Source organism: Boleophthalmus pectinirostris, unplaced genomic scaffold (assembly GCF_026225935.1).
Source record: "Boleophthalmus pectinirostris isolate CB_2022bp ecotype Guang Dong unplaced genomic scaffold, ASM2622593v1 HiC_scaffold_13, whole genome shotgun sequence".
In the NCBI taxonomy this organism is placed as follows: domain Eukaryota; kingdom Metazoa; phylum Chordata; class Actinopteri; order Gobiiformes; family Gobiidae; genus Boleophthalmus; species Boleophthalmus pectinirostris.
In genome coordinates, this window is record NW_026571036.1 from 28392962 (window position 1) to 28410032 (window position 17071).

At 38.4% G+C, this 17071-nt stretch overlaps 1 protein-coding gene across 1 annotated transcript; it reads left to right on the forward strand.

Moving 5' to 3' along the window:
• The first annotated feature begins 5457 nt into the window (after positions 1–5457).
• On the forward strand, positions 5458–12821 carry gzf1 (GDNF-inducible zinc finger protein 1). The gene is made up of 8 exons (XM_020931250.2): positions 5458–5512; positions 6491–7416; positions 8284–8467; positions 9171–9340; positions 10048–10142; positions 10243–10410; positions 10542–10699; positions 11932–12821. The coding sequence occupies exons 2-8, from the start codon at positions 6503–6505 to the stop codon at positions 12061–12063; spliced, it is 1821 nt and encodes a 606-aa protein (XP_020786909.2). The 5' UTR covers positions 5458–5512; positions 6491–6502; the 3' UTR covers positions 12064–12821.
• The last annotated feature ends 4250 nt before the right edge of the window (positions 12822–17071 follow it).

Below are 17071 nucleotides of genomic sequence, written 5' to 3' on the forward strand. Positions count from 1 at the left end.
TCGCTGTTTTGCTGCAAATAGTGAAATATGCAGCCAAAAACAGTAATCGAGCAGAAAGAAAGTTTGGAGTGAGAGAGAAACTTGTGAGGGACTGACAGAAAGTGGGGATGGAAAACACAGCTTCACGGCAACCGGGAAGGTGTGCCATGCAACCTGGAAGTCATTGGATGGATCAACAAAGCCTGAACTTTAGTGACACCGAAACCATCCTGTCGGGATTCAGAAAGGCCAGAATAATTCTAACTGGAACTGACGCTGAGTCTGACGACAGCTACACAGAAGAGGAAGTGGTGCTCCGTTTACCATCATCTGGAGGTCACGCAGAAGTGACACCGAGGATGAAAAATTCAGTGGATTTAGTGATTTGGAGTGAGATCATGAGTTTGGTAAACTTATGTTCTGGTGTTTATGCTTATAATTTCTGAATAACTGTTAATATGTTAAGTTAACATATTAACACCTATTCAGCCTCTTGTTCTCTGTTCTGTTATTATTATAACTTGCCCTTCAAGATGAAATGTCGGTTCCTGGTCTCTAATTTTATAAAATACATTTCCCCAAAAAGTGCGACTTATAGTCCAGTGCAACTTATATATGTTTTTTCTTCTTCATTGCACATTTTTTGGCTGGTGCGACTAATACTCCGGAGCGACTTATATTCCAAAAAATACGGTATACTACTTTATGATCTATGTTATAATGTTGTTTTCTCATCACAAACAGACCTGCAGTTGTGTTTTGTTATATAGTTTAACACACTAACCCTGCAAATGTAGGCTGAGTTCTTGTCTCAAATAGAAAACACTTTGTGATGTCATGTGGTAATACTGGAAATGCTGCACTGTGTTTTTAAACTCCATACAGCTTCACTAGAATAATTTTGATGATTTTACCCCTGGAATTGCTAATTTCTACTGAACTAAAAGGTAGGTGTTAACTTGAAAACTACCACTTCATGACATGGTGGAACAGAACATAAATTTAGACACAGTAATATTAAAGAATTACTCAAACATGTGTGAATGAAACAAAACACAACTCCAGGTATGTTTTTGATAAGGTAACAGCATTATAACATGGCTTAACGTTTGGAAGAGTCAGTTTTGTGTAATGTATGACCTTTAAGCAAAAATGCCCATGCGGAGTTTGAAAATAAGGAAAACAAATCTCTCTCCTGGGAAGTTTAAAGGCTAATCTGAGCAGAAACTAAATGAAAAACAGGATATGTGTAAGAGGGTCTGACCTTGTGCTGTTGTAGGCGAGGCTGCAGATGTCCGTTGATTACATGTGTCAGGCCGTGATGACAGAGACAAGCCTTCATATCCGAACTCTACTCCATCTTCATTTAAACACAGCAGCCGCATCCTGTGAGAAAGACATGAACCACAAACACATACCTCAAGATTAGACCCAGACTGAAACTGAATCAGGGCTGTCAAAAGGAATGAAAATCAGAGAGGGCCCATACTAATCAATACCAAAACTAGTGTTGAAACTAGATTCAACCAGATTTAAGCAAGAATCAATACTGAAAAAAATCATAACTCGGTAAAATTTGACCTTTCCTGAGCAGCTTCATCTTGAGTTTTTGAGTTATTAACTAGAGTAAGACTACATGGTGCAATAAATAAATACAATATGGTCTAAAAAGAGCTTTATCATCTGGGAATCAAAATTGGTGTTGAAATCGAGTTAGAATTTTTAATCAGAACTAAAACTAGTATTGAAACTAGAAGCTCATTTCAGTAAGTACTGATACTCAAAAAAATCATAACTGGATAAAATTTGACCTTTCCTGAGCAGCTTCATCTTGAACAAGTGTACAGTAAGTCCACATGGTGTAATAAACAAATATTTTCATTTTGTGTTAAATTCCAATTACACTGTTGTTTAAGTATCATTTGGGTATCAGAATCGGTATTGAGTGTATTTGAGTTTGAGTATTGAGTATTTTAGGACATGATAACACTACACTGAACTGGGACTAAACCAGGTCTAAATGTGCACCTGTTTTAAGTAGGCCATATGTTTTAACCAACAAAACAAACCCAGAACTAAAAAGTATGGGACCTGTATCACAATTTGAGAACACTGTTGTATCAGATGACATTTGAGGCATTTGGATTTCAAGCAATTAAACACATAGATTACACATTTGGTGCTGTTTCCTTGGTTCACTAGCAAGGACCATAACCTTAGAATACAGTGATTTTATTATGAATGAAAGCAATAATCGGAAAGTAATATTCAAAAAGACAGTTTATTAGGCTTCTGAGGAGACAATGGGCCCTCGTAGCTTTGTCTTCCCCTCATAACTGAAAGATAGGCTTATATTACTGGCAATTACAAATGATTAGAGATACTATGAGACATATAATGGATGCTAGAAAATGATTGGATCTCACTTTTGATTAAAATATGATTATTATTGGCACAGATATCATGTTGGGGTATTCTAGACATGCCATCAGTTACCATGGAGACAAAATGCACATTTTAATAAACGCTGACAAAAAGTTTTAAGAGTGTTTCAAAACTGAAGAAAAAACACAAAATGGATTTAAACAACACAAGACAGGAGTCTTGGATTAATACAAGTGTTCATGGTTCTGTTTAGGTGTTTAATTTTCAACAAAACAGTTGAATCTGTAAAAAACTCTAACAGAGATGTGCTTTCAGTTAGCTTCGCACCCCCAGAGAATGTTGATTACACCAGCCGTAAAGTATCAATATTTAATCATCTATTCACCACGGTTTCATTCTTCAGTCGTGTTTGGTAAAGTCTCTCAAAGCAACTCTCAGGTATTTGTTCTTAGTTACTAAAAAACAAATATAAACTGTCGTCATTGTAATTTTCCACAACTAGACTTTTGAGGCTTACAAACCAATTCCACGCTTATTTTAAAGGTGCATTGCGTAACTTTTCTGGTGGAGGTGTCCGTCACATGCTTTTCTTCGTGGAGATATTATTGCTTTGTCTAGTGTGACCAGACATCCCTGTTTACCCGGGAACAGTCCCAGTTTTGAATCCTGTGCCCCCTGTCCCAGCAGATTTATCCAAAACCAGTGATTTGTCCCAGTTTTATGCAAGAAAGGTCCCAGGTGTATGGTCTATTTTTGAACCATCTGAAATCTGTCAACAAGTAAAGAGAGGCAGAGATTGTCATTTGTTTCAGTAAAATACAGAAAAGCTGCTCAAAATGCTCAAAACACATAGAAAATGTGACTATACTGACTCCGACCACAGACTATACTGACGTTATTATCACGTGGAAACAGAGGGAGGACCCAAAACGCAGGACTGCTTCAAAATATTTAATGACAAATCAAAAAAATCCAAAACTCAAGACTAAATTGCCATGACAAGAGACACGGAGAAACTCGGACAGAGACAATGGACCAACAAAGGGCAGAGGAGAACACAGGGTATAAGAGCACATAGACACAGGTGAAACACATTAGAGCGGGGCAAACAATCAACAACAACAAACAATCAGGAAGTAAACTCAGAACTACAAGCAGACAAAACAAATGTCAAAATAAAACACAAACTACAACCACTACAAAACATGAACCATGACCATTATTCATGAATGGGCTGAGTGTGGAACAATTTTCCTTCATTCCACACTCGTTTCACAATTTTATTATTACAAACCACCACAAATCGGAAGTGTCCCAGTTTTTAACTTCGAAAATCTGGTCACCCTAGCTTTGGCTGGAATGTTTCAGTGTACAGCATTCACACAGTACCTTTTTATCTTCATGGAAACCAAACCAAACCAAGTTACAGGTCAGATCTGCGGAGAGGCAACCCCGCTCACAGTCAGAATACCAGTTTATGTAGGTATTTTTTAGCTATAAATCCACCTGTAATTGAATAAATGTAAGGTAGGGCTGTTTAATGTCACACTGTGGAACATTCAAGGCAGAGCAATGACATATCCATAGAAACAAGCAGGTGAAAAAGTTCCAGAGTGCATCTTTAGTTCAGTAAGCTGGTATTATTGCGTGTGATAAAGAAGGAAGAGTACACAATATGCCACTGAACACACTGTACCATGTGAGAGCTGTAGTCTGCTTCATTGTGGGGAACAGTATGAGTCACCGGAAAGGCGCAGATTGAGAGCGTGCAAAATTCATTAAGACAAATGAAACGTGCATGGATTTCCTCTGGACCTGTGCTGCACGCAATGGCTTTTCCAGACACGTACACGGGGGTTAGCGTGCTATTTCAGGCCAAATCTCGATGTGTAGTTTCAATTAGCTAGCTTGCACTGCTGTTTTCCACGATTACCTACTAGCCTACATAAAACAGATTGACAGTAAGAAGTGCATGAGACAATGTAAGATGAAATGACTAGAAACGTATGAAATGAGCTGTGTTGTCGATTAAACTTCAAAGAAATGATAAAATAACAATGTTTACGTGAAATATTAGCTTACAGTATGTAGGTTTCCCACAGGACCAGTGTTCCATAAATCAAACGCATATGCCATTATAATTTTTTTTAACCAATGGCTCCCCCAAGTGGACAACTAAGATACTGCACTGATTATTCTTTCCCAAGTTACTTTAAGAGAGATACTTTTTTTCTGTATTTTCATGTTTCTAGTTGAATGTTTGGCTGATTTAGGAGATAGCTAGGGGTCTATTTTCTGAATTATATACACTTTTTTGTTGTGTACACGCATATACACAACAAAAAGTTTGCCTAGGTTGACCATAATAAGGCTACTTGTGCCATTTATAGAACCCCAAATAAAGGTTATTACTTAGCAATAATTTGAAAATGATTGTCAGTGCGGTAAAAACAATAATAATAATAATTAATTGATTGATTGATTAAATTAAATTTTTAAAATTGATTTTGACATTTTTCCCATTTATAACTTAAAAGCAAAAAAAAAAAAAAAAACAAAAAACGGTCACCTATTTGTTTTGGGGATGCCCATACACTCAAATCTATTACCTTTTTTTTTTTTTTTTTTTTGCTGTGAATAGATAGAAAGCTTTATGCAAACCCACAATTTTACAATTTAATGTAAAACATGTAACATGTAAACACTTTGTATGGAATTTGAAAGAAAAAATGTGAATGTATTTATTATTTTTCTACGTTTGTATAATGCATAATGCATAATGCAGATATTGCACATGCTGAGCCCTGTGAATGTGATTTCTTAATTAAAAAACAAAAAACGAAAAATGATATAAATAAACAAACACAAAATAAATTCATAAATACATAAATAAAATACCTTATACCTACTAGTTTACCAAAAACTGTTAACGCTCTGGAAACTATGTCTATGATTTGAATGAATGTGGAAAATACCATGCAAATCATAGACTGTGATCAAATATAAAAACGTGCCCACGAAATCCCTAAAAATCTGATCTCGGGTCCGTTTTAATTCTCAAACCGGAAGTCGATTGCGCTGCGCACTTGTACAGGAAATACCCTCCGCGTTCACAGATCGTTGAGGCTGCCATTTTACCGACGTTACGGTAAGAAAACTTCACTCCGCTTTAGATAGTTGATGTGCATTCTGCATCTAGTAAACATCCACACTGCTTTAAAACGATATTTTGCATTTATATAATTTATTCTGATTTAATTGCAGCGGTTAGGTCAGTCTGCAAACATTTCTCCGTGTGCATCGTTGTTGTTATGCTACTGTTAGCTGCTGGGATCGTGAGCCCAGTGAAAGACCTCATACAAAACCACAGCACTAACTAAAGTGGTATCATCACAATGAATAAGTCTATCTATCTGAGTCTATTTATGTTTTATAATATAATAACATTCAAGAATGACTAGTTATTGCGTAAAGCCAGAAATACCTTTAGTAATTTATGTTGTTTATTATCTAATTTTGACAATACAGCAGAGAAAATTCGGTTACAAAAATCGGTTACATTTATTTGTAAGTAAATTAATAGTATTGTACTTTGTTCTATATTTGAAATTTTAATAAGTAATACATGCAATATAAACTTGGTGGTGATGTTGAAGTCTCTAGCCTCTAATTTTAGCACTGAACTGATGTATTGTTGCAGTGTTGACAATGTGGGTGAAGTGTCTTGCCCAAGGACACAATGCCTCAGGTGTTCCTGGTATTCCTAGTTCCTGGTATTCCCAGAGATCTCACATCCAATTGCTAACCAGGGAGGTTTAGTCCACACTAATGAAAAAGTTCAAAGCTATAATCTGAAATGATGCTGAAGATGACAACAAAGAACCAGGAAATATTAAGATTTAATAACTTAGAGTTTATTGGGCCACAAGGGGAAATTATTTGGAAATAGTAGCTCACACATCACAATATATTATAATAACAAAGAGCAAGAATGTAAATGGTAATAATCATTTCAAAATAAGTAGCAAAAATAGCAAGACATAAGGCATAATTCTACAAATGTATATAAGTAAAATAAAATGCAGAAATTACTAAAATATATTGTTCCTTTCTTTTTCTTCTACAGTGTAAAGGAACAATGGTGGTCCTGCTGAAGTCCCAGTCCTTTCCGGATAACGTCCTCTCCTCCTTGAATGACCTGAGACTCCAAGGACATCTCAGTGATATTAGGGTCAAGGTGGACTTCCAAGGACAAACAGAGGAATTCCCAGCCCATCGGTTAATGTTAGCAGCGTCTAGTGGCTATTTTAAAAGCATAGTCCTGTCCGAACACTGGATACAAGACAAAGTTCTACTCACCAACATGGCTACTACAGATTTTGCGAAATTTTTGGAGTTTATTTACACTGGGAAAATTGAAGTTAGCTGGAAGGAATTAGTTGATATCCAATCAGTGGCTAAGTTTTTGGACTGCCAGGAGTTGTTCTTGTTGTGTGAAGAAACTAGGGTAAAGGCCTCACGAAAACTGAAAAAAATGTCCAAAGAAATTACTCCGACTACTACCACTACTTCTGCTGCAGAAAAAGAGAATGAGAATAATCCAAGAAGGTCTAAACGAAAAAAAAGAATTAAAAAGTTTGATTCAGATGATAGCGATTACATACCAACTAGCGAGAAAACTACAAGTACAATCCCATATGACAAGACACTCAAACTAAGAATACCAAGTAAAGTTGTTGAAAAGACTGATGAATCAGAAAAGGAAGAGATAGACAAAAAAGAAGTTAATGGAGACGCAGAAATTGAAAATACCAAACCAAAAAAGCCTAAAGACGCAGAACCATCAGATGAAGAGTGGACTCCAAAGGATAACATTCCAAATGCAGATGATGATGATGATGATGGGTTCTTCCCTGGATTTGAGGAGCAGGAGCCTTTAGGAGATGAGAGCCTGGGGGAGGAGGTGTTCAAATGGACGTCTAAAGCTCAGTTTGAGTGTACAGACTGTCAGCGAACGTTTCATTATGAGAAGAGCTTTTTAAAACACAGAAGGTAAGAAAAACTTAAACTTAAACCTTAAACTATTTATTTGTACATGACTTAAGTGCTAGTTGGATCCATCAGTTGATTGATTGATTAATTGATCACTATCGCAACAATGTTTAATCGAGGGATGCACCGATCCAGCTTTTTCTGTTCTGATACCAATTTCAATGCTTTTATCTGCCAATATCCAGTGTTTATATAGTATGGTTAAATATTACTTAAATGTGTTTTTTAACTTGCTATTTATCATTTAAAGTAACTACATAACAGCACTGAAAAATTATACAATAATATTAAACAATAATACGTGATGTTTTGGACCAACACTGGTCAGTAAATTGTCTTCTTACACCAATATATGCTGCTATCATCACTTGGGTTGTATTATTTTGTGTGGGGCTGCTGCAAAATAACTTTACTATAAATGCTATTTAAAGCCCCTCAGAGAATCAGTGCAGTGTGTTTTGTTGGTGCACATGAACATTTTACACATTTTACACAAACAAACCTACTTTATCTCAAAATGTTTTTCAACATGAATGGGATAAGCAAAAGTGCTACCAGAATAAAGCGCGATGTAGGACAAAAGTGATTTAGAGACAAGAGTGGGCAGGGCAGAATAAGGTGAATAGTCCATTCGATAAGATATCGAATGGACTGATATCTTGGAAATGATATCCAGTTCATCAAAGTGTTCAGCATTGACGCCGTTATCCAATACCAGTGTCATATTGGTGCATTCCTAGTTTAATCATTCTGGAAGGATTAAAATTTCAGGACATTTTTACAGCTGTAAGATTAGAGAATAGCTCTATAAATATAAACAGAAATGATTGTAATAATACATTTAAAGTTTAAAATATTTTTGCCCAGCACTTACCACGGCATGACATCAGAAATCATCCATCGCTGTGAGATTTGTCAGCAAACTTTCGCCAACCGCAGTAACCTGAAGACTCACGAGAGACACGTGCACAGCACCGAGAGGCTGTTCATCTGCAGCACCTGCTCCAAGAGCTTCAAGAGGAAGAAGGACGTGGTCCGCCATCAGAAACAGGTGAGGAGTCCACACTGTACAGACGCTGTGTTTTTTGTCACCAAATGGTGATAAAATCAATGGATACATTCACTCTTCTTGGTTTGGTCCTGGTCTTTGTTTAGATCTGGTCTAGTCCATGTTTAGATCTGCGTTTTGGTGTGGTGTGTGCAGGTGTGAACTACTTTGAAAAAGGCACTCTTAAAATAAATTATCATAATTCAGACATAAATAAATTAGGTATAGACCTATATTTGGACTTTTTATTATAGGCTACTGGCCAAATTTCTAGCACAGGCCAATATTTTGCTTTGGTTGGTCTGCTGCCTAAAAAATACACACAAACTTTATATAAATAATATGAAGCGATAACTGCACTAAGTGTGGCTGCACAGCTCTCTTAAAAGTCTGTGGAAGAAATTACTATGGGTGAGTTTGTAGTAAATTTAATTTATATAATTTGTGGAAAATATTCAAAACCTACCCTACATATTGGCCCAAAAAATATCACCAAAGCTTATCAGTATTTTAGAGCTACTCATGGATTTGAACTACATTTAACTACATATTTATACAGACCCCTGCTCTGTATGTGAACTTTTGACATCCATAATCATCATTTAATTGCCACAAATACTAATCCTGTTGTTGTGGTTTTCCAAAGACTTAGCGTCATGATGAAACAGAATATGTATTTGATTTATTTTCTTTTTCCTTTCTTGAGGTTCATGAACGCGACAATCAGAAATACGTCTGCAGCATCTGTGGGAAGTCTCTGAGTTGTAGGACAGGTTTACTTTTACATGAGCGGATTCACACTGGGACCAAACCTTATCAGTGCCCTGTGTGTAACGCCAAATTCACCCAGAAGACCACCCTCAATATGCATCACAGGTAAAGCAATACAATTTAAAATAATACAAGAATCCCATGCATTTCAGAACATGTTTATAGAGGTCTAAACTACAGGGTTAGTAAGTTTTACACATATTAATTGGAGATGTGATATTTTTTTCTCTAAGCGCAGCCCTTATATTTGTGTTATGTAGCTCTTATTTAACCCTCAAGTAACTTCAATTTTTGTGATACACATTCACATTCGTACGACTAGTCTTATTACATCAATATCCTAAACTGTATAAAGGGAGTGTAACCCATCGCACTCAGCAATAGTTATTTATTTACATACAAAATAGCAAAATAAATATACCAGGATCATGTAGAGAGGTTTAATATGAATATTTGAAGATCACAGTGACGAGGTTGACTGTAGCAGACAAGGCTCGCTGCAACAGAAAGAGGAGTAACAATTTTTCAATTTTAAGTGAATTAGAGCCAGAGCCAATGAAGCAAGAAGTGCCCCCATGCTCATTTCTTATTTGGATTTACATATACATATTTATATATATACAGTCTATGGTCAATGTATGGGTTCAAGTTTGATAGCAACTGAACTGATATTTGGAAGAGTTTTGATACCAGTAGCTGTTAGATCCGTGCATAAAATAAATCTGTGACTTAACAAATTATAAAATGTATATTAATATATTAAACTGGAGATTGCTTTTTGTAACTAATAATAATAATTTCTTTCTGTGCAGGACTCATACAGGAGAGAAGCCGTATGCCTGTACTGTGTGTCCCGCACGATTTACCCAGAAACAGATGTTGTCCAATCACATCCGCTCTCACACAGGTCATCTACATTATATACTGCATATTTTAGATTACCATAGCAACGTTTTACATTACAGATGATTATATTTGTTTTCTTCTTTTTCCGCTTCTTTTACCAGGAGAGAAGCCTTTTATGTGTGAAGCGTGCGGTAAAAGTTTTTCGTCTCGTGAATATTTGAGGCACCATTGGAACATCCACACCGGGGCCAAGCCGTTTAAGTGTGAGCACTGTGGGCGGGGCTTCTCTCAGAGGAACTCCCTCAACCAGCATTTGAAAATACACACAGGTACATAAAAGAAGAAGCTGGTATTGGTGTACAGACAATATTGGTATAATGCTAGTGTTCTCACAATCCATACTCCTCAACATTCCCCGAGGGTGTGACGCTAACAGTAGGCACTGTTGTTGTGTACATAGGAGACCGTCCGTACAGCTGCAAGTTCTGTGAGAAGCAGTTCACTCAGCTGAACGCTTTGCAGAGACACCAGAGGATCCACACCGGAGAGAAGCCCTTTATGTGTAACCACTGTCACCGAACCTTCACTGACAAGTCCACCCTGCGCCGCCACACCACGGTAAACAAGACTACTGATATGCTACTACTGTGCTCCAAGATTGCTCTCAATTGAATAGTTTTTGGGGTTTTTTTGTACCTATATAACATAGAACAATAAAAAGGACACTCAAGGTTAAAAAAAAATCTAAATTTATTGTAATCATATACTTAACTCAAGCCATAGCTCAACCAAAATGAACTTGTTCTTGTATTTAACTTTTTTTTGGTAAAACAAAATAAATAGTATAATGTGACAATTATATAATAATACAAATAACATAAATAAAATACTATAATTAGACATAAGAAACTACTAAAGGTACAACAAGGCGACTAAATGAAATAATGAAACAGCATTAGTCTGTTTGGTGCATATGCATGTCCTATCAGAACATCTCATTTTGCGTGGCTTTCTGAAAAATAACTCAAGGGCCCAATCATAAGGGACCTCCTTGGATTCTAGCCCATTTTTCACTAGTAAGGACCACACCAAGAACGACATAGTGCGAAAGAAGTTTATTGGTGATGTACGAGGGGCGGAGATGGCTGGGTTGAGACTCTGGGTGGGGGCTCCGTCTCAATCTACAATTGGCCCAGCCGGAACGGGACCCCCCTCGTAGGCGTCTTATGGCTGAAAGACAAACAAGATAGGGGTGGGAGGGTAGGGTCGAGTTTAGCTGAGACCAACTGGGATGATGGGAAATGCTGCTACATATAGGTTTCCGGGAAATTAGAGGCGTGGTCGAAGTGAGCTGTGGTTCGCAGGTGAGGAGAGGGCGGTCGGCATGGTCCTGCTCCTGAATCTTAGTTAATCATATTAACTCCATATAGTGGGGGACCATAGATCTGCACCATAGATCTATGGTCTATGTATGCGAAACACTGAAATTATAACAGATGAAATTAGTGTGATGAGAATTGTCCATGAGAAATGTAAAGCTTGATCATGTGTTTTGAAGTCATATCCAATATATCCAAGGGCTGGTATTTAGAGGGTAGTAATTTTGGATGTGGTCAAACATGCTGTGAAGCCATTCAAAGTTATACAATCTTAAAATCAATTCTAAAATGAACTGGAACCCAGTGTAAAAAGGGTAAAAATTATAAAACCAAGACTGATAAAGAAATTAATAGACAACAGCTAATAGAGATCTGTGCCTGAAGGTTTTCTTCTGCATGTCCTATTATTAAAAAGTAGATGTGAAATAATAACAAAATGCATAATAATTTAAAATGTTCTTCTTTTTTCAGACTCATTCTTCTGACGCTCCGTGGACCTCGTTTTTGGTCGTACTGGATGGAAATATTGAAGACAAAAAACCTCCAGCTGAACTCAAAAACAAGTCCCCAAAAGCTGTGGACAAAAAGAACAAGAAATACTAACAAAGACGAGGACGAAGACGCTAAAACCCCCACCAAATCTGACACTACAGAGACAACAACTGTTACTGTGCCATCGGATTGGGCTAGCCACAGTGCTATAGCGTTGGTTAGCCATGCTGCGCTAGGTGGCATCACTGTCATCCACACAGAAATACCAGCAGGAACAAAACTCCAGCCTATCGTAACTACTGACAGCACTGGAGCTAGCTTGCTATCTTTGGACAATTCAGCTATTACAGTCCCCTTTTCGATAGCGGCTAACGTAGCGCAGTCTATATCTACTACAACTATACCCACTGTTAGTGTTCCGGATGGTGCGCTAGCGATAGTTTCCGAAAGCCAAACTATTAGTACGCCGTCTGTCCTGGAGGTAGCAGCATCACAGACAATTTTAGCTTCAGAATCGGACTCACAAGCGAATGAAGAAGACATGATGGCGCCAAGTGTTGAGACAGAAGTCGTCATGGAAACGACTACTGAAATAGAGGATGTTAAAAGTGACGCTAAAGATGATGACAAAGAACAAAATTAAACTTAAATATAAGGTGTGTTTAGTATCGTGCGTATGTTGTATTGTATATTTGTAAAGGAAGAAGATATGGATTTTTGTTATTTATTTTACATAGCTGTGTGACATCTTTACATTTCTGTCCACATTGTGTAATTAAGTGCTATTTTTAATGTCCTTTCTCTTTAAAACCAGTAAGCTTCTATGATGTGAAGTATGAATTACACACAATTAAAGCAGATATACGATCTCTTTATGTTCTGTGGTATTTTCCCTTCATCTTATGGTAAAGGCAATATTTTGTTAAGAAATTTGACACATTCCACTCCAAATATTGTTAGCCCCCAGGGATCCTACTGAATTGGCCTAAATGATCATTAAGCAGTACCTTTACTTAAAAATCAAGTATCTTCATTACTACAACCTCAATAACATCTGCGCATTGTGATACACACCTAAAAACACATTATACACTTCCATTCACTTTCTTCCTCTTATCAGGGGCCAGGTCACAGGGACAGCAGTCTAAGCAGGGACTTCCAGACACTTCCTCCAGCTCCTCCGGTGGGACCCCAAGGCCAAGCCGAGACACAGGCAATGTGTCTTGACACAACAGTAAACTGTCTAGAGCTAGCCTGGCTTGCCTTTGAGCATTTAAAAATTCAAAGGATAGATGTTTGTTTTCAATTACACACTGTTACCCTTTAGTAGCGTTAAATCCCCCATGATTCCATGGAAGTCAAAAGTTCACACCATACTTTGGAACATTCTTCATAGAGATACAGATGTTTTGCTTTTATCCCTAAAAGTTAGTGTTCCTTTAATACGGTGTCGGCGGCCCCCCAGCACAGGCCGTTATTATTACTATTTAAAAATGATTTTGATTGGCGCATTTCACTTCGGGCTGAGGACACAAACTTTACGATATCACAGTCTCTGTTTATTTAGTGGAGTGTGATTGGACAACTGTTCTGTCACTCACATCAACCTGCTGCGTCAACTCGTAGCTGCTTCACGATTAGTGGCAGCTGCTACTTTAGCCTAAAGCTCCACACAGGAAATGGCGAGAACAGAGTCAAAGACCCGACCTGACAGACCCGCCGCTGGGACCCGGGACTGTCGCTGCCGGGACTCGGGACAGTCGCTGCCGGGCCGGGGCTCTCGCGACCGCCGCCGGGGCCAGGGCAGTCGCTCGCTGCTCTATCCGCCTTTGCCCGCTCGTTTCTGGGTGTAAAAGTTTGACCTGAGTTTTAAGTGGGAAGTGGGATTAAGACTCATTTTACAACCATCTTGTGCACTCGGCTCCCGGTTCAGGCATCTTAACTGGTAAAGGCGGAGCCACATCTGGAAGGATGGGGGCGTGTCCTCTCGCTTCCATTCACTCCCATAGAGACACAAAACTGTCGGAGTTGTATTGTCGCGTTAAACCTTCTTTATCGTGGCGTATTACTTCCCCATTGAAAATTAATCCAAATGTATCCCGCGCATGTTTCCATCAAGACCTGGTGTCTGAAATGACAAACTTTGCTCTTTACTGCAGCGCATGAACGCGCTCAACCACTTGATCTGGTCGCTGCTCCAGACGCTCCTATAACAGGTGCCATATCGCTATGTCGTGTAACAAAACAAATGGTCAAGCACAAAATGCTGTCCGTGTCTTCACTGTCATGTCATGAATGTTGTGTTGTAGACATGTACAGACTTATATAATGTGTACAATGATGTAGTTCACACAATTTGCTACCAAAATAGGGATTGACTCATTGCATCATTTTGACACAATCACCCAGAGTGAAATCTTACACAACATCTCGCTGTGAACACAACAGGTAGACTACATCTCCTGCTTCCAGATCCAGATGTGGTGGGCGTGTCCACTCGGCTGTAGATGCGGTGGGCGTGCACCTTAACAACTTGATCTGGTTGTCGCTGCGCTGCGGCTGCAGACGCTTCATGTCATCAACTAATATGGTTCTTGTGCTCTCTTTCAAGTCGCAAACCTGCCGATATGCCGATAAAAATACCCAAAGATAAACTGTTGCCAGTCCTGTTACTACTCTCAAGGGTCTGCGTGTGTAGAGATAGGCCTATATTATATGTACATGTATGCAATGTGACATTTCACACAATTTGCTGCCTTAATATGGGTCTAAACTAGGTCTAAACTAGGATCAAACCAGATATAAAACATCTTGTTTGTAGACTACAGGTAGACTACATCTCCTGCTTCCAGATCCAGATGTGGTGGGCGTGTCCACTTGGCTGCAGATGCGCGTGCACGTGCCTTAACCACTTGATCTGGTTGTTGTTGCGCTGCGGTTGTAGACGCTCTATGTGATAATGTAGTCCCTTATTAGCAACCCAAATCTGCTCATAAAAATGCACACATTTATTTTGTTATTTATGTAGTCGTGTGTCATAAGTTGTATTGGCTCGGCCAATATATATAAATTCAAGTCATTTCATGCCGTGGAAACTGTCGGCATTATTCTGGCCACAATCATCTACTGTCCAGTATTAGGGAACATCTTAATGTGAGCACAACACGTAAGTGAAATTTTCTGACTACAGGTGGGGGGCATGACCACGCCACTGTAAATGTGGTGGGCGTGTACCATGAAAAGAAGTAACTACCATATAGGCCTTCAGTCTTTTACACGCTCACTATTTGTCATCCCTAATGCACATGTGTAATCGGTCTTTATAGAAAAAAAAAAAAATGTGAACGTGTTTGCCTATTATGCTTTGTGGTACAGAATATACATTCATCTAACCAGAGACAGACAAGGATGTTAGAGCATCAACATCACATCAACATCACTGAAAACCACTACACAATGAACACATAAACTGTATAGAGTTTAGAGTGTAGTTTAGAGGCTTGTATGCCTCTTGAAAACGGGCTGTAGAGCCAATTGTCCTGAAATTGCCATAGCTGCAATAGTATGGGGCTGACTGACAAATCTGCAACACCAATCACACACACCACTTTCATACTGGGTTCGGTGGGTGAAGTGTCATGCCTAAGGACAGAGCACCAGATTGTGGATTATCACAAGCAAGAATGAATCCTTTGATTTTTGAGTTGAGAGGGCCACTGCTCTAACTACTGAGCCACTGTTGCCTCATACAGTGGAGTATCCTTCCCATGTCATTGAACATCCTGTAAGAATGCCGTCCTCCTGTGAGACGGGCAAGGCCTGCTAACAGGTGCAACAACTAATCAGTAACCTATATAAACTGGTGGCATCCTTTTGTCAGTCTTTGGAGTATGCATGCAGGTAGGAATAAAAGTCAGGTAAAGGTAAATTATATATAGAACAGTGACACAGACATAGTTATAGGATAGTTTAGTATTTCAGTTTAGACATTGGGAGAGTTTAGTCAGACATTTTTAGTTCACAGTGAGATTTTGAGTTGAGATATACAGATATAGATGTAGTGGAGATTTGAGTTATATTATAGTGAAGATTTGAGTTAGGTTATACAGAGTACAGTTCTAGAGAATATTTGAGTTTAATACAGAGTACAGTTAGAGAATATTTGAGTTTAATACAGAGTACAGTTATAGAGAATTTTTGAGTTTAATACAGAGTACAGTTATAGAGAATTTTTGAGTTTAATACAGAGTACAGTTATAGAGAGTTTTTGAGTTTAATACAGAGTACAGTTATAGAGAATATTTGAGTTCAGTACAGGGTATAGAATACGTTCACAGTTTAGAGAGGCATAGTTTAATTTTAGAGTTAGGGATAAATTTCAGTTAGGACAGTTAGTTTATATTAGGTTAGTGAAGTGTAGTTTCAGTTGTAGGGAAATTTAGGGTGAGTTGGACACTATGGACCCCAAAATTGTCCAGGAGCTGGTCCAGTATTTGGTACACCAAAGGTTCCCTAGTGATGCCGATGGTACGCAGAGGGGCATAATCAAAAGGAGGGCAGAATCGTACATGGTGAAGGGTGAGCACACAGCAATTGTTCAAGAATTTTACATGAATGTGCACACTTATTGCCATGCATGTTGGGAACGTGTCTACCAGATGGGCAGCTGTATTACAAGTGCCAACGGAAGCGCTCCTTCCAGTTTCACTGGGCCAAAGTGGTCCTGACCGCTGAGGAGGCAAGTGGAGTTTTTGAAGAATTTCACACTAGCCAAATTGGTGGACACTGTGGGAGGGAAAAGACCCACAGTGCCATCATTTTGAGGTATTACTGGCCTGGAATGCAAGCTGACATTCAGAAATGGGTAAGCTGATTCTTGATTACATTGATTCATATAAAAGTCTGAATACAGTCTAACACAATATGTCTCTTTAATTCCAGATCAATGAATGCCCCCAGTGCCAGAAGAAAAGATCTAATCTGAAAGACAAAACAATGTACATCCCCATTGAGGTAAGTGCTTAAAATGTAGTACATTTCGCATAGAGGATTTCACTGAATTGCTCAACTTTATGTTCTGTAATAGGTATCTGAACCACTGGAGCTTGTGGGAATGGAT